The sequence below is a fragment of the Podarcis raffonei genome, chromosome 12 (assembly GCF_027172205.1).
Source record: "Podarcis raffonei isolate rPodRaf1 chromosome 12, rPodRaf1.pri, whole genome shotgun sequence".
In the NCBI taxonomy this organism is placed as follows: Eukaryota; Metazoa; Chordata; class Lepidosauria; order Squamata; family Lacertidae; genus Podarcis; species Podarcis raffonei.
In genome coordinates, this window is record NC_070613.1 from 24,767,506 (window position 1) to 24,790,332 (window position 22,827).

At 42.5% G+C, this 22,827-nt stretch overlaps 1 protein-coding gene across 2 annotated transcripts in view; it reads left to right on the top strand.

The window, feature by feature from the left end:
* The window catches only part of RSU1 (Ras suppressor protein 1), a 59,649-nt gene extending 39,366 nt beyond the window's left edge, over positions 1-20,283 (top strand). For both annotated transcript variants that reach the window (XM_053410028.1, XM_053410027.1), the window contains one exon: positions 19,809-20,283. In XM_053410028.1, coding sequence (XP_053266003.1) covers positions 19,809-19,894 — 86 coding nt within the window. In that variant the 3' untranslated portion in view covers positions 19,895-20,283. The remainder of the gene's footprint in view (positions 1-19,808) is intronic.
* The last annotated feature ends 2,544 nt before the right edge of the window (positions 20,284-22,827 follow it).

Consider the following 22,827-nt stretch of genomic DNA (forward strand, 5'->3'; position numbering starts at 1 on the left):
ATTTTTCTGGGAGCATAGGGGGATTCAGTGTGAGAGGAGGTGGCCCTCAAAACACCCTTTTAGGAACAAGTCCATCCACCTTGGTACAGTCAACTCTGACTGGCAGTGGCTTTCCAGGGTTTCAGGCAAGATTCCTTCCCAGTCCTACCTGGAGACATCAGGATTTGACCCTGGGACCTTTTGCATGCAAAGCATGTATTCTGCCACCAAGCTGTGCTGCAATCGATACAACGCAGAATAAGCTACACAGTTGACCATTTGAATAAAATAAAAGCTGGTGGGGTGTTTGTATTTATTTAAAATATGTGTAATTTGCTTTTTGAGCACATGCGCCACAAAGCTGCTCATAAAGTAGGTTAAAATACAAAACCAAAACAGACAGTAAAAAATGAATAGTAACAATTCAGCAGATCCAGGCATAGCAGCCCTTGTTTATAACCCCAGTTTATATTACACATCAGAGCCCCTAGTGCAGCCTTTCTCAACCTTAGGTCCCTAGATGTTGTTGGACCACAACTCCCATCATCCCCAGCTAGCAGGACCAGCTGTCTGGAGTGATTGAGTTTCTAGTTCCAACAACATCTGGGGACCCAAGATTGAGAAAGGCTGCCGTAGTAAATAAGTTTCACCTGAAGCAGGTGTGGGCCTCCAGATGTTGCTAAACTAAAACTCCCACAATTCCCTGGCCATTGGCCATGCTTTCTGGGGCTGATGGGAGTTGTAGTTCAGCACTATCTCAAGGACCGCAGGTTCCCCCTGTCAGGCTTAAAGACTAAGGGTGTGGAACCTGAAAGAATTTAGTGAGAACCTGGCAGAATCTGGTTTGCCTTCAGAATTATTGCGGCAATCAGTGGAACTTGAGGTTCTCAGCCATCTCTCCAATATAAACGTATCCAAATCACTACTTCCTTTTTTGTAATTTTTGTTTGATTGTTCACTTGTGTTTCAGCGCCACCTTTATTATCCCAATACCTTGTCCTTTGCTTCAAAGCTGCAAATAAATGTGAATTATGGTCAATCCGCAAAAGGTCTAGCTGAATTATTTTCTTGACAAGTTTAAAATACCAACCAATTTATTACCTTGTTTGTTAGGAATTGTAGTTTAGTCTTTGTAGATGAGCAAAACTGCTTCTAGCATGAAAATCTTCACCGTCTGCTTCCTTTCACTTCCTTGCAGGAGAACTTTGTCTGTCAATCTGTATTTTGCCCTGTGTCCCTCTCTTGTGTTTCCTTCCATCCTTTTTGCTGATCAGTTATAAATGCCCGATGGTTGATTTAACCCCCCCATCCCATATCATATCATATAAATACATCACCAGCTTCTCCCTCCCTTTCGCTCAGAGGATTTAGCAACATGCCTGGTGCTGGATAGCACCAGCAACCGGGGATGCAATGTTAGCGGGGTACATCAGTGCCAAGCACTTCACATTTAGCTGCTTCCTATTTTTATAGAGCACACTGTGGAATTAGCAGTTAATTGCTTAAAAGCACCTTGTTAGTTGAATATGAGCATATTCCAAGAATTTTGAGAATCACATTTCTGAGAATGTTGTGAACACTGTTGAACAAAATGGTTCCAGTACTTGGATAACATCAAAACACTCAGAGTGAGGGGCGGGGGCAAATTGAGGGGCGAGCAACCAGGTTTTTTGGGGGGGGGACCACAACTATGAGGTAGAATGAGAAGCAAGGGGGTGCTGAATTTTGATGTTGCAGAGGGTGCCACTGAAATTTGAGATCCCAAAGTCCACCAACTGTGTGAGGTATGGAGTTTCTAAAGACCTGTGCAGAAGAAGGAGAAGGACGGAAGCTCAGTGGTATATCATCTGCTTTGAACGCAGAAGATCCCTGGGTCATTCCCTACAGATTTGGCTGGGAAAGGCCCTGGAGAACTGCTGCCAGTCAGTGTAAGCAGTACTGGGCTAGCTGGAACAATAGTTCTACTCGGGCTAGAGCAGGCTTTACCGTATTGGCCTGAATATAAGCCACACTCCCCCCCCCCTCCAAATTCCGACTGTGAAAAGTTAAAGTGCAGCTTAAATTCGTGACCTTACCAGAATTGGCTTTTACGATATTGCTGCTGAAACACACATACGGATGTGAGTGCCTGCGGAATTTTAAGGGAGCAGCTTATATTCAGGTATTGTCTTTTTTTCTTCCCCCCCCCCCCCTTGAATTTTAAAGGTGCGGCTTATATTCGGGTGCATCTTATATTTGGGGCAATACGGTATAATCCTGTGCAAATGATTAATCTCAAGGAATCTGACTTCCTGTGTTTCCTTTTGGGAGGAGTGGTGCTTATCAGAGCAGCGACTTCTTTTTTAACTCTTAAAAATCTGCCACCTTTGACAGCAGGGGCTCGGTTTATACTGTAGGAAGCTGCCTTTATACCATAAGAACCACTGGCCCATCTAACTCAGTACTGCCCACATCAGGGTTTCTCAAACTCTAGGCTGGGGACCACAGTCCTGTCCTTGTCCCCCCTCTCCAGTCATGCAGTCAGTAGCCTTTGGGTTGGGCAGGTGCTGGCTCCAGCAGTTCCAGAGCTACTAGCAGTGCTAGTAGTAATAACAATTATAATAATCAGAGAAGGGAGGGGAAGAAAGAAAGAAAGCTTGTTATAAGAGGAATAAGTGAATGTAAAAGAAGCAGAAAGGAGGCGTGAGGGAAATATATAAAACCGAATGCCTTCTCCACTTGGTCTGACTAAATAGAAGGCTTAGAGCCCCTGGATCGGCAAATTCTGCTTAAATTTGGGAGGTTGAGCCATGATACCTCCAGAATCAATGTCTGTATTTAACCTGAGGAAAGTCGAACTATGGAACTCTGGGGCACAAAGAAATCGCCGTAGCAAAGAATTTGGCAACCTCCAAAGTGGGGTGAGACATCAACAGAAAGTGATGTTGCTGATTGCCAGCTGGTTATGCCAATCACCGGCCTCACCTGTTTTCTGACTGGCTTTGCCCTTGCATCTCTATCTCATGGCTGGTGGGCCTCAGTAATGTTTAGCCTTCTCCAAAGGGACATGGGGGTGGGAGGTTTGAGCACCCCTGATCTATACTGACTGGCAGTGGCTCTCTAGGGTTTGGGGCAGGAGTTGCTGCCATTTCTGACAAGCTCCCCTTCCCAGAAGCAAATGCAACAGAATGGTTTGGGCCCTCAGCTCCCACAGAAAAAATAAAATCAGCAAACTCCACACCTCTGAACTGGCTACCCCAAGTCATATAGCTCTGAATGGGAATGACAGATTAGGTAGCCATTTTTATTTAACCTTAGTTACAAGGTATGCTAGAAAGAATGTACAGTCATACCTTGGGTTGAAGTAGCTTCGGGTTGAGCATTTTCGGGTTGCACTCCGCGGCGACCCGGAAGTAACAGAACGTGTTACTTCCGGGTTTCGTTGCTTGCGCATGCGCAGACGCTCAAAATGACATCACACGCATGTGCGGAAGTGGCAAATTGCGACGCACAGACGTGGGTTGTGTTCGCTTCAGGATGCAAACGGGGCTCCGGAACGGATCCGGTTCGCATCCAGAGGTACCACTGTGTATGTTTTGAGGTGTTCTTTTCATTTGAAATGCTTCGTGAACACCGTCTCAAGACCTCTCTGAGGCACGCTACTTCTACCTTACCATGGAAATACCTGTGTATTTACATCTCCAAGGTTTTTGCTTTATGAGCTGCAAAAGCAAACTGTCAACTGTTTGCTGTAAATTGAAGCTTTTAATAATTTTGTCTGTTCTACCACATTTGTCAGCTTTGAATATTCTGTCAAGTTGGAAATAAAAATAGCAGCAAAACTCAGGAACGGTGACACTGAAAATTTATCTGCTCATAGAAAGTATCAAATGTAGACTTGAAGAATGAGCATTTACAGGTGTTTCTCTCCCCCCACCCCAATTTCTTTTTGATAACATAAAACTTTCAGTTGCTTATGGTAGTAAAAATAACTTATACACTGCATCAGCCTGTGTTAAATGTTTGACTATCAAACCATTCAAGTTTTGCTACAGCTACATATCCTCCTATTCAGAGAAGCCCAGAAATTCTCCACCAAGATGAGTGGGGGCCTGACTGTATCTTTTCCAAGTGATGTCAACTGTGCAATCCAATATCTAATGCAAGTCAGTTCCAGTTGAACTTAGTGGGTTTATTTATTATTGAATTTGAGCCTTCACCCTAAGGCCTAGGGCATGTTACAAACAATATTAACAGAAAAGATTAGAAACCAAGTATTAAGCATAGTCATTACATGTCTAAACCCAATATACATTTTTTAATATATAAAATTTTAATCACAGGCTTATTTGCCACCCTGAACTCCTTTTGGAAGGAAGGGTGTGATATAACTTTAGTAAATAAATTTCTGATCCATTATGAGTACACTTTCCTTCTGCTGCCACTACCCAGAGCCTCAACAAAACCAAAATATTCTCAGCATGACAGCTGGATCTCAAGGGGAGCTCCGAGTAAACTTTCATCAGATTGGGCTGTATGTAGGACATGGTGGTTTGTTTGCCCTCTGTTAGTCTAGATTGAAGAGCATGCTGATGTACTCAGTGTACTCAGTATCCCTTTAAAGCACATATTTTCCCCTCAAAGAATTCTGGGTAGTGTAGCTTGTTAAGGATTGCTGCAACTCTTTGAGGGGCAAACTTCAGGGCCCATAATTATTTGAGGGAAAGAACACGCTTCAAATGTTCTTTAAAAGTACCGTGTGAACACAGCCTACGTCCCACAGAACTAGTGGCATTCAGGGGCGCCATCTCCTAGGGGCCGAGCCCTTTGGGGGCCCTCCAATCTTCAAAGGGGGCAGAGGAGGCTGAGTGGGGACCTGACCGTGGCACAGCTTCAATGGCCAGCTCCTCCTCCTGATGCTGTGGAGGGGAAGAAGCAGGAAAGCTGCCCTTGGCAGGTAGCAGTGGCAGCAGGAGGAGCCGCCAACCATTGAAGCTGCAGCCACATTTGGCTCCGCCCCCTGGCTCCTCCCAACGTCACACAATGTTGGCCTCCCCCATTCTCCCTCGGAAGTTGGCACCTCTGGTAGGATTTATTCCTAGGTAAAAATGTGTAGGACAGGGTTAGGTTGCTAAGCCTTGGCATCAGTAGTGTGGAGAAAATACTCAGGTCTGTTGGTGAGGCCAGTTCACTGTAAATCTGTGCACCGTCACTCAGAAATAAGTCTCCTTGTGTTCAATGTGGCTTACTTGTACATAAGCAAACATTAAGATTGCAGCCTTACTGTTGTTTCATAGCTTACATCTCTCTCTCTCTCTCTCTCTCTCTCTCTCTCTCTCTCTCTCTCTCTCTTAATCTCTCTCTCTCTGTGTAATATTACCCCACATATTATTGTCTGAACGCTTTCCCACTATTTCAGATTTTACATTAGTGTTATGTAAAATACCTTACTTTCAGGGACATATAAATAATGTAAAAGAAATATGAATGCGTAAAACCATACTCTCCTCCCCCCCCCCACTGCACCTAGCTGTAGTCCTTATTTGTTTTCTATATTAAGTACCATTAAAGCAATTTTATAAAGCTAAGGATAAATGCTCTTAACCTATGGGTAATATTGCTTGGTGGATGTTGGTGGCATTATATCTTGTGTGTGCGTGTGCTTGTGGTAAGGAAACTGCTATTCTATTTTAAGGCTTTTCTGAGAAAGATTGTAAACCATTATTTCCCTTTTTTTATTTTATGGAACCGCGGACCGTATAACACTACGAGCGCTATGAACGTCCTCCTTTATAAAGAGGATAAACATACGTCGAGCTTATCGCTCATACTCTGGGTGGTGGTCAACCAAATTTTGCTCAGAATAGAATCACTGAAATTAATGGACTTAACTTAGTCATGTTCATGAATTTTGATACATCTACTCTGAGTAAAATTTGGTTGAATACAATCCTTTGGTTTTTTTCCAAAGTACTGTGGTACCTCTGGTTACAGACGCTTCAGGTTACAGACTCCACTAACACAGAAATAGTACCTCGGGTTAAGAACTTTGCTTCAGGATGAGAACAGAAATCGCGCAGCGGCAGCGTGGCGGCAGCAGGAGGCCCCATTAGCTAAAGTGGTACCTCAGGTTAAGAACAGTTTCGGGTTAAGAACAGACCTCCAGAATGAATTAAGTTCTTAATCCGAGGTACCACTGTACTCTGAAGTCCATCAATTGGAGGCAGGTACAATATAATAGCTTAGAACGGCAGGTGAGCATACATTTAGAATTAAGGGGAAGGGCACCTCTGAGTTCATTTCAAACTGGGCAATTGTTTTCAGTATCAAAAATGAGCTCATAATCCTTTCACACAAAAATCCATTAAAGGGTCTCTCCAAGTTTTTGTGGTTGTTTCAGCAGCCTGTTTTTGGGTGGGGTGGGGGGAGTTGTTGCTATTGTGAAACAGTTGGGTATGCGACTGTTGGTGATCTACTGTAAATCATGCAGAGATCTGCCAGAAGATCTAACTTCTGCCTGGCCCTTATTTATTTGACCCTAAAATCAGGCTTTCTTTCATCCCCTCAGACTTGACTTCCCACGTAATATCAAAGCTCTTTTTAGTTCTTTCTCCATCACTTTAGAGGGCCTAAACTTGATTCATCAGATTCAGAGTGTAGTGAGGGTCAGAGAACAGCTCACACATGCACACCTATTTCACACACCTATTTCTACATGACTGTACGCACAAGGACAACACTGATTGGAGAGGTTGAGTGCTCTGCTTCGTTGTTTGAATTGTTTTCAATTTGTATGAATTCCAAAAGTGGCTTGCAAACAATAAATACCAACAACAGTTATAAGCACAATAGAATGTCTCAGTTACAGAGCAAAACAATTACAACGCCTAGACCGTTAAGAGCTGACCCTTCCAAGTCACTTAGTCAAGCCTATCCAGACATGTGGAATGCTAACATGTGTCTTTATCTGGTTTTTAGCTCATCATTGGTTGTAGTTTTTAATTGTTTTAAATGTAAGTAGTCTGAACAATGCTACATTCCCCCAGACCTCATCTATAGTCTCAATACCATTCATGCTACTCAGTTAATTAAAATACACTGACCAACGTGTGTGTGTGTGTGTGTAACCCACTAAGAGAGCAATTGTGATTCTTGTTACTTCAACAGATGGCTGCCATCACAGAACAGGCTGCTACTTGACTCCTAGCATTGCCTGGTTCACAATCCTCATTTCTTCCTTCATGCAGTTGTAGATGCAGTCTTATGGAAAAATAAGGTGGGGGGGTGAATTTGGCCCTCTAGTTCACATATTAATTTTTGTTGGTTATTTTTACCCCTAATGTACAGAAGAGCAGGATGCGAACACAATGCCATAATAAGCAATCACATGCAACCTGAGGACCACATTGACATTTGGTAATCCTCCAAAGCCAGTGGGTAGTATGGTCATTGCACACTCAGTTGCATACGGGAGCAAGCACCCACCTCATACTTGTCAAGCATTTATTATTAATGATTGATTGATTGAGTTTATACACCTCCCTATACCCAGAGGTCTCAGGGCAGTTCACAAAAAAGCGCACAACATATATAATCAGAATAAAAACAACAACCCAATAACAGAGAGAGAGAGAGAGAGAGAGAGAGAGAGAGAGAGAGAGAAGAGCCATATTTTAAAAGGGTATAGGATATCAAACAGGTCAACCAAAGGCCTGGTTTAAAATGAATGTTTTTGCCGGGCGCCTAAAGGTGTGTAATGAAGGCACCAGGCAAACTTCCCTCGGGAGAGCATTCCACAGATGGGGAGCCACTGCAGAGAAGGCCCGTTCTCGTGTTGCCATTTAGCTCTGCACACACCCTTGCTGCATCTCTGCCCCAGCTGAAGCTTCCAAACTGTCTTCTGCAGCTACTTTCATAGTTAGGCTGAGTTTTGAAAGTTAGTAAAGGGACAATTAATCCTTGTGTGGTCCTCGGCATGTTCCACTGACGTTTTATTTTAGTGAAAACTTGCCTTTTGGGTTACCACTTACCGGTATTTTGTGTTCACATTGCGCTCTCTCTCTCTCTCTCTCTCTCTCTCTCTCTGTGTGTGTGTGTGTAAGTGGCACAGGTTGAAATGGCTCCTGCTTTTGTGTGGCCCAAGCGATTTAATGAATGCATTTGCCACAATACAGTATCAGACTTTCATCTGAAGGCTGTAAACATTTTTCAGATCTGTTTCAGATCGCCATGCATCTAGCTGAAATTTTCCCTCTAGTTGAAGCCTATCCATCATTCTTAAGGCTATCTAATATCCTCCTTTTTTCTATTCAATGAGATGATATCTTATTATCCTTTTCACTGAGTCACCGTATTTTATGTGTTCAGCTGACACTGTCCGGATGCATCTCCTTCAGTTCAGATAGTTGTGCATCACGGGACACAGAATTCCCCAAACCTAAGATTATGGCATAAGGTTATAGCACATGGGGATATTGTGCTGCACATGACCACCCTTAGCTGTGAGTGCTATTGAGAGATATCAGATGACAGCAGGTTTTATTGATAGTCAAAAGGAGTATTTGTATATATGTATATGTATATATGATTCAGCCTCGTTTAAATGCTGAAAGCAGTCTGAATAGTAATTTAGAGAGAGGGAGCACCCACCATTTGTGGGCCTTTAATCAAATTGTCGCTCACTGGAAGGACAGATCGTGAAGCTGAGGCTCCAATACTTTGGCCACCTCATGAGAAGAGAAGACTCCCTGGAAAAGACCCTGATGTTGGGAAAGATGGAGGGCACAAGGAGAAGGGGACGACAGAGGACGAGATGGTTGGACAGTGTTCTCGAAGCTACAAACATGAGTCTGACCAAACTGCGGGAGACAGTGGAAGACAGAAGTGCCTGGCATGCTCTGGTCCATGGGGTCACGAAGAGTCGGACACGACTAAACGACTAAACAACAACAATCAAATTGTCGCTTTATATGTATACGCAGTGGGATAGCAATGCTTCCAAACAGTGCAAGAGCTCTAGTGTGGCATCTTAAGGGCTTATGCACTGATTGTAGCGCATAAGCATGAACCTCCAAATAACCCAGCCCTGGTTTCTGCAGCTCCACTTTTTCCTTTGGCAGGCAGGCAGAAGGGCAGCAGCAATGACTGCAGCTGACACCTGGAACTGGTTTCCACCTGCTGCTTAACTTTGTCCAACCCAATGCACCTTTGTGGACATGCTAAAGCAGGGGTGGGAAGCCTGTGGCTTCTGGACATTGTTGGACTCCAGTTCGCATCAGGCCCAGCCAGCGTGGCCAATGTCTAGGCATGATGAGAGATGCAGTCTCACAACGGAGGGTCTGACTGTGCTGGCTGATCCTTTTCTCCATAGTGAGTCAAAAGCAGCTGAAGGCAGGGGTGCCTTTTAGACATTTTTAAACATCTCTGCTTCATATATTACTGTAATAAAGAACCGCAGAAAGGAAAGGAAATGCCTCAGCATAGGAACAGAAGAAGTGGGCTTGGACCAGGTCCATCTGGCTCAATATTGCAGACTCTGACTGGCAACAGCTCTTTGGTGCCCCTAGTAGAGAGAGAGGTCTGCTGCTACCATGTCCCTTTTGGAGAAGCCAAGGGCCCTTCCGTCTGCAGTGCATGAGCGCTGCTCACTGCCCAAGATTGCAAAAGGGATTACTCAAAAAGAAGTGAGGTTCCTTTTGCCTTCTAAGCTCCAGTTCAATGTCTGCCTTGGACCTCACACCAGCAAACAGCAGCAGCTGCCAATGCCATTATCTGAACCTATCGTCGGGGATGACAGTAATGAACATCAAGTCACTTATCAGCTAATTCAATCTCAGTGGAAGCTCATTACCAATCAATAAGACCTCTTCCTGAGTTCTAGCATTTGTAAGCCAAGTGGAAATATCTGGTGCACTTTGAAATCTGGAAGTTGTTTTGATTTGTCTTGGGGGATTATTATTTTTGGTATATATTTCCACAGCCAAAATTATCACATTTTTAAAAGGGGTGGCTGCTTAGCTACCTTTTGTGATAGGGATGAGCGTCTTCAGTGGAGATGAGAATTCTGCAAGGACCACATAGGTGCATTTGCATGGAAGTGGCTGAATGAGTCCCTGGTGCTATCAAAGCCACTGCAACTTACAAGACGTGATTAGATTGGGGTGTTTACATTTTCAGTTACTCGGATAAGGTGTTCATTCCCAGTTGAATATTGGGGAAATGTGTTGCTGTTAGTTACATAAATTGTCTACTAATCTTCACTTATATACCTGATCATAAGAGCTACTTGAGGTTGGTCCAATAAATGATATCACCTTGCCTATTCTGCATCTGCTATTCTCAAACTCTAATGATGCAGGAACTGTCTGTACCAGTTTTAATTAAATACAGAATTTGAAGTAGATGCAGCCAAATAATCAAAGGCATCAACAGCTCAATGTATCAGAAATATATATTCAATTTTTTCTATGCGTTGGGAATTTGTCCTTGCTGGGCCCTGATCTGAAGCAAAGTTAAATGGAAATAAGTCTTATGGATTTCATTGGAACTTGATTCCAAATAAGCATACCTGTGATTCCAGCCCCTTTCACTGCTTTTTCTTCAAGCTTGAAGACAGCGTTTTTAAAAATATAAAAACTTTACGTGGCAATTTTGTAGCCTAGTGGACATTCAATATAAAATGATTTTATATCATAGCAGCAGGTGTGTTTGGTGCTAAACCCCCCTGGGAAGGAAAATATACTGCATGTACCTTGCTTAAAAAATACAGCCTGTGAGCATTCATGTTTTAATTCAAGTTAAGATAAAACAGGAATTGATGTTGCGGGGTGTCAGTGTGAGCTGTTGCACAGTAGTAAATATTTGAGCATCGGCAGACAGTTAAAGTAGGAAAAACCAGGACCAATTCTTAAGTCGATAACGTTGTCACAAACTTTGCAGAATTAAGTTGTTTGACTGTCTTTCCCTGGTGATTTGGCTGCAGTTTGAAATGTCTTTGCATTAAGATTTCATGCTTGGGTCTCTACTCTCTATGATCATCAATCAGAAGATGAACACATCAAGGGTCTCTCTGTCTCTCTTTCTTTTTGTAGGATTAGTTAAATGTGTTGGCAGACATATGAGAAACATTTGGTATTTCTGTGCACATATATATATATATATATATATATATATATATATATATCATAAGCAGAAACATTCCTTCTACCTGAAGCTGCAACACATATTCAACTTGCATGATTAATCAATATCCCTGCATTAGAAGAACAGATATAAAACTCTTTTATGTACCAAAGCTTTCAGGGTTACCAACAGTAAACCACAGCAAGTGGTTCTCAAGCATTCAGCCAAGGGAATTGGATAGTAATACTTTTCAGTGACAGTATAAATGAACAAATAAAATAGCCAGGTAAGAAGAACGTACCACTGACCCAGCTGGGATGAACACTTGAGACTTCATAAAGCACGGTTTATGAATGAGTGCTGGGGCCAGGCTCCCCTCCCTCCTCCTGTCAGACATTGGCTTTTGCACAAGGACCCAGGTTTATAATGCCCCCTCCTGTCTGAATCTGGGAACTCTGGGAGCAGGAAGGAACCAAGTGAGAACATTGGGCATGTGTGTGCTAAACCATTAACTGTGGCTTACCACGACATCCAAACACTGCTACTGACACTGTTTGAGAGCCTCACACCTGTGTTACATGCATGGCAGATCCCTTCACTCCCAACTTAACTCTTTATCACATAGGCCTGGGATAGAGGAAACAGTCTTGGGGAAAGGCAAATCCATGCCACAGGGTTTCTTATACAGTGGTACCTCGGGTTAAGTACTTAATTCATTCCGGAGGTCCGTTCTTAACCTGAAACTGTTCTTAACCTGAAGCACCACTTTAGCTAATGGGGCCTCCTGCTGCCGCCTTGCTGCCGGAGCAAGATTTCTGTTCTCATCCTGAAGCAAAGTTCTTAACCCAAGGTAATATTTCTGGGTTAGCGGAGTCTGTAACCTGAAGCGTATGTAACCCGAGGTACCACTGTACAAGCACCCCATTTTCATCCCTGACCCTGGTGAACCACAGCACTTAAACACAGTTTGGGAGCCTCATCATCATCATCAGTTGGGTGGCATATAAGTAATAGATTATGATTATTATGCTGGTTGCCCCAGCCACTCTGGGCAGCTTTCAACAAATTATAAAACTACAGTGAAACATCAAACGTTAAATATTCACTGTACTGGGCTGCCTTCAGAGGTCTTCTAAAAGTTGTATAGTTATAAAAAGGTAAAAGGTAAAGGACCCCTGGACGGTTAAGTCCAATCAAAGGCGACTATGGTGTTGCAGAGCTCATCTCACTTTCAGGCCAAGGGAGCCGGTGTTTGTCCACAGACAGCTTTCCAGGTCATGGAACTGCTACTGGCGCACAGAGGACCATGATGAGTGCCAGAGCACACAGAAATGCTGTTCACCTACCCGCCACAGCAGTACCTATTTATCTACTTGCACTGGCATGCTTTCAAACTGCTAGGTAGGCAGCAGCTGGGACAAAGCAACGGGAGCTCATCCCATCGCAGGGATTCAAACCGCCAACCTTCCAAACAGCAAGCCCAAGAGGCTCAGTGGTTTAGAGCACAGCGCCACCCTTGTATAGTTATATATCTCCTTGACAGGGCAGGTGTGACTTCTGAGAAGGCCCTCTGCCTGGTTCCCTGTAACCATGCAATGAGGGAACCACCAGAAGGCCCTCAGAGCTGGATCTCAGTGTCTGGGCTGAATGATGGGAGTGGAGATGCTCCTTCAGATACAGGGCCAAGGTTGTTTTAGGGCTTTATAGGTCAGCACCAACACTTTGAATTGTGCTAGGGAAATGTAGGGTGGGCTGGCACTACAAGAGTCTTGAGTATGCTCCATGAACACACTGAGATACATAAAAGCTTCAGGATGGATCACCTTGGTACACCCAATGATTTGATTATTCCTCCTAATTTTGATGTGTTCCAGTTCATTATCTTCTCATTAGGTTTCAAGTGTAGCCCATAGAGACCTAAGACAATCTAGAAAGCTAAATATCAGAATGTGAACAACGCTAACACCTCTGGCACTGTCTCTGTTTGCTTTTTGCTCAGTTACAATTTTAACACAATCATCTTAAGTAACAATGAGCCGATTATGTTCCATGGTTATTCCCCCACCCCCCTCCTTCTGAAAAATGTAACAAACGCAGGGGGGGAAATCTAATGAGAACTAATGGAGAAATATCCGAGAGGCTTAACTTATGATCTGTGTTCATTACAGCAAGTGACATTTTCACTGCAGTTTTACTATAAAGATTGGCTGGCACAGAGTGAGAGTCACAGCCGAATAAACTCTCAATCAGTCTTACCTCCATGGTGATAGGTTATGAAAAATTGCTGAGGGCCTTCATAATGTCTGTATCATTCCTTAATTGATGGTGGGTTGCTTTGCTTTGAAAGCACTGATGAGTAAGTGGAGAAAGGACCCCCCTTTGCAACCTGTACTGTTTCGACACAGTCATGCGGAATACACATATGTACAACCCTGACACTCTGTAGCAACAGATAATGGGAGCAGCTGCTAATTAGCAGACTCTTCTCCACAAGGCCTCGATGGTAATCTTGTGCTTTTGCAAGTTTTGTTTTGTGAGATGTAAAACAACAACAAACAAACAACATCATCATGTGAATTTAAAATTGGGTCTGGGAATTACCATGGGATTGGAGCCTATAGCTAATCACCCTTGTTATGCATTTTCAGGCCTGTAAAGATGACTTTGTATCCCACACTTTAGGCTTTCTACTCTCATCTAATGTGGGCCATGGCAATGAGGGGACGAGCGGCACTAATCCCACCAAACATAATGCAAAACTAGAATCCTTCTCTTTCAAATTGGTGCTATATCGGCAGCTGGCACTCTCCCTTGCATAGAGTGTCCAGCTATACTATTGGGAAAGCTTTCCAACTTTTGATGGTTTCCTGTCCATTTTTAAGAGAAACAGAGAGAGAGCCTGCATAAGAAAAGCACAGACCATATCCAGGCAGTCTTGAAGAAAGCTGATTTTTCTTGATCCAATCATGAATTCAGTCAGGGTTTGGGCCTGGTTTTGGCACAGAAACTGCTTTTGGTCACCCTGTATGACAGATGTAAGAGTGGCAGGGGAAATGCGCTCCTATTAATTTTCCTTGACCTCTCAGTGGCTTTCGATATCATCAACCATGGTTGTCTTCTGGAGCAACTGTCTGAGTCGGAGTAGGTAGCACCACTTTGCCATGGTTCTGGTCCTACTTGGGTAGTCATTTCCAGAGGGGGGTGATGGAGGAGTTCTCTTTGGCCCTGTGGAGCCTTCAGTGTGAGGTTCCTCATGGTTTTATTTTATCCCTCATGCTGTTTAGCATTTACATGAAACTACTGAGTGGGGTCATCTGGAGTTTGAGAGTATGTTGTCTGCTATATACTGATGACACACAGCTCTACTCCTTTACTTCTGCAGGTGTGGCAGTGGATGTGCTGGACCGTTGTCTTGTCTCAGTAATGGGCTAGATGAGAGCTAATAAACTGAAGCTCAATCCAGATAAGACTGAAGCACTGTTAGTGGGCAGTTCGCTAGACTGGATGGATAGGAGGTTGCCTGCTCTTGATGGGGTTACACTTCCTCTGAAGGAGCAGTATGTTGCTTGGGGCCATACTCTTTGAACTTTTGCTGTCGCCTGATTTCACAATGAAGTCAGGTGACTGGTTTTCATCCACACAATAGAGCACATGATGCTCTTTTAGCTGAGTGATACCAGTGGGTATAATAGGGCCATCTAGAGGTAATTCGGAATCTTCTGGGCCAAAAGACTATAGAGGTTGACTGGCCCTACTACACAGGAATTGCCCCTTTACCTAAATAACCTAATGATTGACCCCATTTTGCTCTGCGGGCAAAGTTTTTGTAAGGCAACCACCTGGGGAGTCAAGGCTTTTGAAGATGGTAACCCTGCTCGAGAATTCAAAAGAAAGTGTGGGGGCTCAAACACTGCCTAGAGTAACAGAGAAACATGCAGCAACCCCACACCCCTGTCCCCATACATCCGGGATTTCCCAGACATAGCTGGAATACTGTAGTCGGAAGCAGTGTCCGGGTGGAAATCGCTAAAAATGTCCAGGAAAATCCGGACATATGGCAACCCGTGTCGGCAGTGTTGTTTTTGGTGATTTTCCTTAAAAATAGCTCAGAAATTTCAACAACTTTGAAAAAAAACAAAACAAAACCCTCAACAACTTTTGTGTCTGGATTTTCACTTTTTTAAATATGGCAACCCTACCATATATGGCCCTCCCTTCCCCTCCTGAGCTTTTCCCTGTTAAACACAAAAGTCTCAAGGCAGAGTCGTAACTGTCTGGCACAGCATGTCAGTAACACTGCCTCCCCCCCTTCTTGCCCATTTTGAAATACATGCTTGGTTTTTGTAAGAGACCAAATGCTGAAAATATAGGTGTGTTATTCCAGAATAGACCAAAATATTGTGGCATCAAGCCAATGTGATGAAATATGTCTGAGGCAGGCTAGAGGAGAGCGATGTCTCAATTCTGAAATCTGGAGGAATATTTTCATTCTGCTGTGCAAGTTATTTCGCTCAGGCATACTGCTAAAGCATCTAAAAAACGGCACTTTCTCCAGGACTGAGTATGTGGCTTAACCATGCAGTGAGAAATCAATGCATTTTCCCAGAGAGGCATAAACCTCCTATTTCTAAGGTGGCATCTTGCATTGCCATATTTTCATAACTTAAGGCTTCATCAGCCAGTTTTGTGATGGGGATGATAATAATCATTAATAATAATAGACTGTTGCATCCAAAATCAGCTGAAACTAACTCATGCACAAACATGTAGAGTGTTTCCCCCAAGAGCACCGTATCTATTTGTAGTTGAGTTTGTTCTCTTTCCCTTTCAGCCCAACCATTTCAAAAAGCATAGCCTTGGCCTTTTGACATTTTCAGTGCTTAGCAAAGGAACCTAACTGGGAGTGGAATTACTTTCAAAATATTTTCACATTTTCCAGCCCCTTTAATAGCCCTTGTTAAAGTTATAAGCCTTAATAAAAGGATTTATAGCTTCAGTGTCTGAGGTTTTCAGGCCTCTTGATTTATGCTTTAAATTGCAGCATTTAGCACTTCGCACTTTAATTTAGACAGATCACCTATTTTCTTAAATGCTTAAGTAATGTACCAAGCTGCAGTTATTGATTCTCTTTGCATTTATTACAAAGGAGGCTGTATTTGCTCCTTCCTCTTGGGAATGCCCCTCCTGAACTGCAGGCTTGCTAGTGACAGCTTAGGCCCCTGATACATAACCAAAGACCTTGCCTAATATCCCTGCAACTGCTCAGGGAATTTTTATTAAGTAAAGGCATCATTAAAGTGGACAGAATGATGAAGTTTAATGAGCATCTTTCTCCCTTATTGTTAGTTTTGCTGTAGCAGCCAGAGCGTTCTCATTTGTTACCCTCAGTGGGGCAGGGTAGAGACTGCACGGTGTTTCTTCAGATACCTTTTTTTGTTTCGTTTATAGATTTACATATTATATACACTTGTGTGCTGTTGCAGAGAGTGTATTTATAACCAGACTGTATAGCAAAGAAAAACCCAGAAAATCTTATTATGGAGGGTTTTGGGTTGTTGTTGTTTTTTTAAAAAAAAGTATTTTCAGACTTGACATTAAATCCTCTAGAAAACTATTTGCCCTTTTCCTTAATGAGGAATCTGCACACAACGTGGAGGTTCTGGCTGTGCCGTTGTTTAGAGAGGCTGTGCCATTTATCAGTTACGATTATAGCGCCAACAACTTTTTAGTAGCCACACAGCATAATTACAGACGTCTGAAGGACATGAAATCTTGGTTTTATGCTATGATCTCATTATTGCTCTGCGGAGATTTGCATGGAGCATCCCATTTAAACTGACCGTTGTGGGGAGAGTAATTTGCAGGCTAGTCTTTTAACTTGGCCTTATATAATCAACAGCTAATGTGTGAACATGAAGCGTTAACAGGAAGGACAAATGGAAACTTGTTAGGATTCAGTGTATTTTATTTTATTTTTACATTTTAAATACATAATAATCAGAGTTTCTTTGCACAGTGTAGATTCTGATACTTGCACACACACATATCTGTATAAATCAGGATAGAATCATTAGGGAGGCCTCGCTCTATGCTTGTTCTCTTGGCCTTTGCACACACACTCAAGGGTCAGGCAGTGCAACCTAGATAGTTGTGTCCCCTGCACTATAAGTGGCTGGCTACTCAGATTTATTTCTGTGATTCTTATCTTACCATCCTGTTATTGCAAATACTTAATGAATAATTTTTATTGTTGCCTCCACGTTATCATGGTTACATCTGTGTGTCTTTCTTTGTCAGCATACACTGAAAAGAGCCTGGAATGCAATTCTAAGTTGCTTTGAGACATTTTATGTAGCAAGTGGTAAATAAATGCAAATAATCATAATAATTACTAGTTTACTTTATGATGGCACTTGCTGGGAAGAACGGATGGTTGGAGTTCATCTGTTTCTTTGAAGCACTAAGATTGCAGTCCTAACCCCACTTACCTGGGCATAAGCCTTATTGAACCCCCAACTCGGACAGCCGCTCCAGAACCATTAGCATGGTTGATGGTATTGAAAGCTGCTGAGAAGTTGAGGAGAATTGACAGGGAACTGTTTCCCCTGTCTCTCTCCCATCATACAGGGTGATCAAAGCAGTTTTTGTGCCAAAATCAGGCCTAAACCCTAACTGAAATGGATCTAGAAAACCAGTTTCCTCCAAGACCACCTAGATCTTGGTCCATGACCAACTGATCAAGAACCTTGGCCCAACATCTGGAGGGCCACAGGTTTCCCAACCCTTGTCTGCACTGATTGGCAACAACTCTCAAACTTAGGTCTCTGCCAGACCTACCTGGAGATGCTAAGAATTGAGCATGGAATTTTTTTGAACATAGTTCATGTGCTCCGCAACTGAGTTACAGCCCTTCCCCAATGCCCTTCCAGAATGTGACTGTTTGGCTTTTGAAAGAAGAAAGAGTAATTCATTCTGAAGGCTGAGTGTCAGGCTTGGTTGAGAATATATTTGCACACAACAGGTGCCGGGTTTTTCTTGAGCTAGTCCCATCACTTCCGCCAGAGCAGTCCCCTTTCAAAACAAGAAAGTTTGGGGATCTCTTTTCTTTCTTGACACACAGAGTATCTTCCAAAAGGTTCTTTGTCAACAGAGAAAGTTTACATTTGTATCCTGTTTTGTCTCGAAGGCTTTTAATTTTGCTTTAAGTAGGAATTACTCATAAATTATCCATTAATTGCTCTCTGGTGTTCAGTGTAAATCCTCTCAGCCTTAGAGTCTATTTAGCTTTCCTGTGAGTGCCAGCAATCTTAATTGTAGGATACTTCGTCAACATTTAATCAGGGGTCTGTATTAATGTGGCATTGATGTGTTGGTAGCTCTCTTGCAACAATCCATCATGTGTGAGCAGGCAGAGAAGACTCTGACACCATTGCTCTGTGTCACTTTATCAAGCCCTCGAGTATTCTGGTTACGCAGCCAGTTCACTCTCTGTTACATCGACATTCCATCTTGCCAATTCAACCCAATTTTTGTCAATGTCTCCAAGGTTAAGAATTAAGAAGCCTGGATCTTCTTCCTGCAAAACTGTTGTGTAAAAACGCTTATGCTTTGGCTTGGAAGTAGTAGAAATGTCATAGCATGTAGAAATAGTTTTGTTTTTTTTAAAAAAAGATATAATTAGATAGAATATATATATATATATATATATATATATATATATATATATATATACACTCTCTCTCTCTCTCTCTCTCTATATATATATATATATGCATACACACACACACACACACAAATTTTAACAACAAAAACAAATAGAACATGAACTGAATACAAACAAACTGCTGGCATATGGTTACACAATAGGATGGCGTTTTAGAACGGGAGTAGCCAGCCTGGTCCCCTCCAGATGATGGACTCCAACTGCTATCAGCCCCAGCCAACATGGTTGATGGTCAAGGATGGTGGGAACTCGAGTCTACCGCTTTGGCTACCGTGGTCTTAGAAGGGGGGGGGTCAGAGCACAGAACTGACCTTGAAATCTCATTTCCAAGTTCAAGCAAGCAGGAGTCAATCCTTCCAAAGCATTATGTTTCCAGCAATTTGTCGTCACATTCCTCGTGGTTGATGAACATTATGAACATCCAGCACATGTCCACAGAATTGGTCATTCTGACCACCCACCCATCCTGCACAAGTTATTCTGTTTTAATTTCTCTGCCAGTGTCAACTGTGACACCTTTCCCATTAGCCTTCCATTGTGAAGGACTGCAAGAAACCTGGGAGGAACCACTGCCCAAATGATGGTGCCCTGTGGGGTAGTGATTCTTGGGGGCAGCTGAGGCCTAGATATTTGATCAGACTAGTTGGATCCTTGTTTAATGGATAAACAAGCCTTGTTATTTTTGGGATGTATTTTTCATTTATTATTATTATTATTATTGCAAGACAACAGCATACATATGGAACAAGGATGTGTGACGAATAGGCTCATTCCCAGTGAGCCATCTCCAACACAATCACAAATGGAGGATGAGGTGGTTGTCAGGACCGATGATTTTTAATAAAATGATGCTCTTGTTTTCTAAGCCTCCTTGAGTCCCATCAGAGGAAAAAGCTGGATATAACTAAATTAACAATGATGATGACAGTAATAATTGTTTTATATGCTGGACCTGAGTTCAGGGAAGGTACTAAACATGTTCTTTGTGTTCCTTGTTTCTCCATAGCCTTTATGGCAGACACATGCAGGCGAACCCCGAACCACCCAAGAAGAACAATGACAAGTCCAAGAAGATCAGCCGGAAGCCTTTAGCTGCCAAGAACAAATAAGCCACCTGTATTCACCATTCCTCTAATTCTTTTTTTTTTTTTTTTTTTTGCATGTCCAATTCTTTTATATACTTTTTTGCTAGCAGAAATGGATGTTTTATAAAATAAAAACAAGGAATACCTTTTTATATCCACAGCTACTCACAAAGTGTAAACTGCATTGGCTAAGTAATCCATTATAATTACTAATTTCTGCTTAAATCATATAGCCGTTTGATCCAATGTAAACCACTTTATTGACTCTCAGAACGTGTATGAAATGCACTTTTGGCTTAACTAATTCACACAGCTGGCTACACTTTATTGCAGCACCAAACCGTGTCTCAATCATATTTTATGTAATACTCCAAATAAAATCATTTTTGTACCATATGTTGCTTTCTTCTCCCCTTTCCTGGATTTTGTGGCATGTTTCATTTGTATTAGAGGAAGTAGGTTCAGTTATATGTGGTACATCTTCTTAATTGCATTTTTAAAAAATAATGTTTGAGTGGGCAAACACAGGCTGCATGTACACAGCTATTAAAAAAAACATTCTGAAAATGCTCTGAAAAAACCTGTTTCCATCCCCTTCGTTCAGCCCGGACACTGAGGTTCAGCGCTGAGGGCCTTCTGGCAGTTCCCTTGATGCGAGAAGCCAAGTTACAGGGAACCAGGCAGAGGGCCTTCTTGGTAGTGGCACCCGCCCTGTGGAATGCCCTCCCACCAGATGTCAAAGAGAACAATTACTACCAGACTTTTAGAAGACAACTGAAGGCAGTTATCACTGAGGAGGGCTACCAGCTTTTAATGTTTGACGGACTACTGTATTTTAATATTTTGTTGGAAGCCACCCAGAGTGGCTGGGGAAACCCAGCCAGATGGGTGGGGTATAAATAATAAACTATTACTACTACTACTACTACTACTACTACAATGGAAAATGTCAAGAGTTCCGATTTTAGCTCTACAGCACCATCTGGTGTCAGTGTTATAACGCATTTATAATGTTACCTACTGTGGACTCTGCTACATTAGTAAAAATATAAGGAGATCCATTAAGCTGCTTTATCTTGAGTCAGTCCATTGGTCCATCTAGACCAGTAAAGTCCTCTCTGACTGGCAAAGGCTCTCAATTATCTTGTGCAGAGCGCTTTTCCAGCATTGCCACACAACAGATCATTTAAAATGGTGACGTCTGTGCAACTTTCTGCATAAAAAGGAAGCCTCATCTACCACCAAACTACTGATGTCACTGCTACATTAACTGTTGCCAGTTGAGCTCAGCTAGTTTGGTGTCTTCAAGTTCTCTTGGACTGCCATGACAGTTTACAGCCCGGATGCACAGTCAATGAATAAAATGAAATAATTATCAATTTCCTAAATTCATATTAACATCATCAACAGCAACATTCAATAACAAACCATGTGAATCTTTGGCCCGCCCCATTGATGACGTGGAAGTGGCCTTCCTAATTCTGGGTGCACCAAGAAGAACCGACGCAAACTCAGTCACACGTACAACTGGATCTGTAGGTCTCAGAACCGTTCATCCAATGCCCCCAGTTCCCAAAATGGAAGGAAATGACCTGCACCACCAGCAAAAAAGGGGCTAAGAATTGTATCCAACCAAATTCTACTCGGACCCACTGAATGAATCAAAGTCCTGACCATTGATTTCAGTAGGTCTACTCTGAGTGTATCAAGCATTGGCAACAACCCCAAGCTTCATCTTTTTAGCCCTACTAGGGAACCTCATTTAAAACATGGCACTTTCTGCGTAAGACGTGATAAATTTTAATCAGCTTTTCTCCTTCCTTATTGGTGTGTCACAATGCTTTCCTTAAACAACCCCCCTTTCCCTGTAAATTTGGGTGGGAAATGGGGAAGCGTTATCGCTGAGGAGGGCTACCAGCTGCTAGATGCTTTTTTTTTAAAGAAACTTTCCCATTTGAAGAAAAAACTTTCTGCCAATGTTTAATTGTCTTTTAATGTAGCAAACAAGAGAGGAACCTAAATAGAATTTAATCTCCTCTGTAAAAAAAGAAACTTGGATTGAAGGATTGTTCTAAATTAGTGTGTGGATTTTACCGAAGGAAATATTTTTATCTACATAAAGCCTGCTCCACATCCAGACCTTGAAATCATAGTTGGGAGGTGATTAAGCAGCTGACATCTATATCTGAAATAATGTCTCCCGACCACTTTTTTAAAATAAAAAAATAAAATATGGTGGCACTACATAAAAACGACAAGTAAAGTTTCCATCTGGTAGGAGTCTAACAGCTAAACAAAAAATGTGCAGTCATAAATTGTGCTCTAGTGCCAAAACCTGTGTTTTCTCCCTCTTAAATTCAAGATCTTTGCAACCTGTTGCAAACCTTTTAAGATCTTTTGGCATGGGGGGGGGGGGAATATCAGCCCAGACTACATTTTGGTTTTGCATTAAATATGTAACAGAAGCTGTGACAACTTCTTGGGCTCATTTAAAACAAGCTTCTGTGATTCTGACTCCAAAACACCAGACCTGGACCTTTAACAATGGCTGCATACACCCTGTACCTTTAAAACACATTCGACATCCCACTGTCAGGGGTGATAGGCAGTCCCAACAACTTCTGGGGCTAACCTCACACAAAAGGGATGCATTAGCAGCCTTGTGGAAACATGAAGAGCTGCAGAAGTACAACAATTTTTTGGTGGGGAGGGAAAAAAGCCTAAGGTATTGGGTGGGGGGGAGCTCCAAACAACCAATGACTGGAAACCAACTGAGAGAGGGGATGGAATGGACCATTGGAGAGGAGGGCATGGGCAACTGGCTGGCACAATGAACAGGAGCACTTCATGCTGCAAGGGTGTTTTCCCCCAAAATAATAATTTCTATCTCAGCTTTCCTCCAAGGAGCTCAAGGTGTCCTACAGAGTTTTTCTTCCCTCC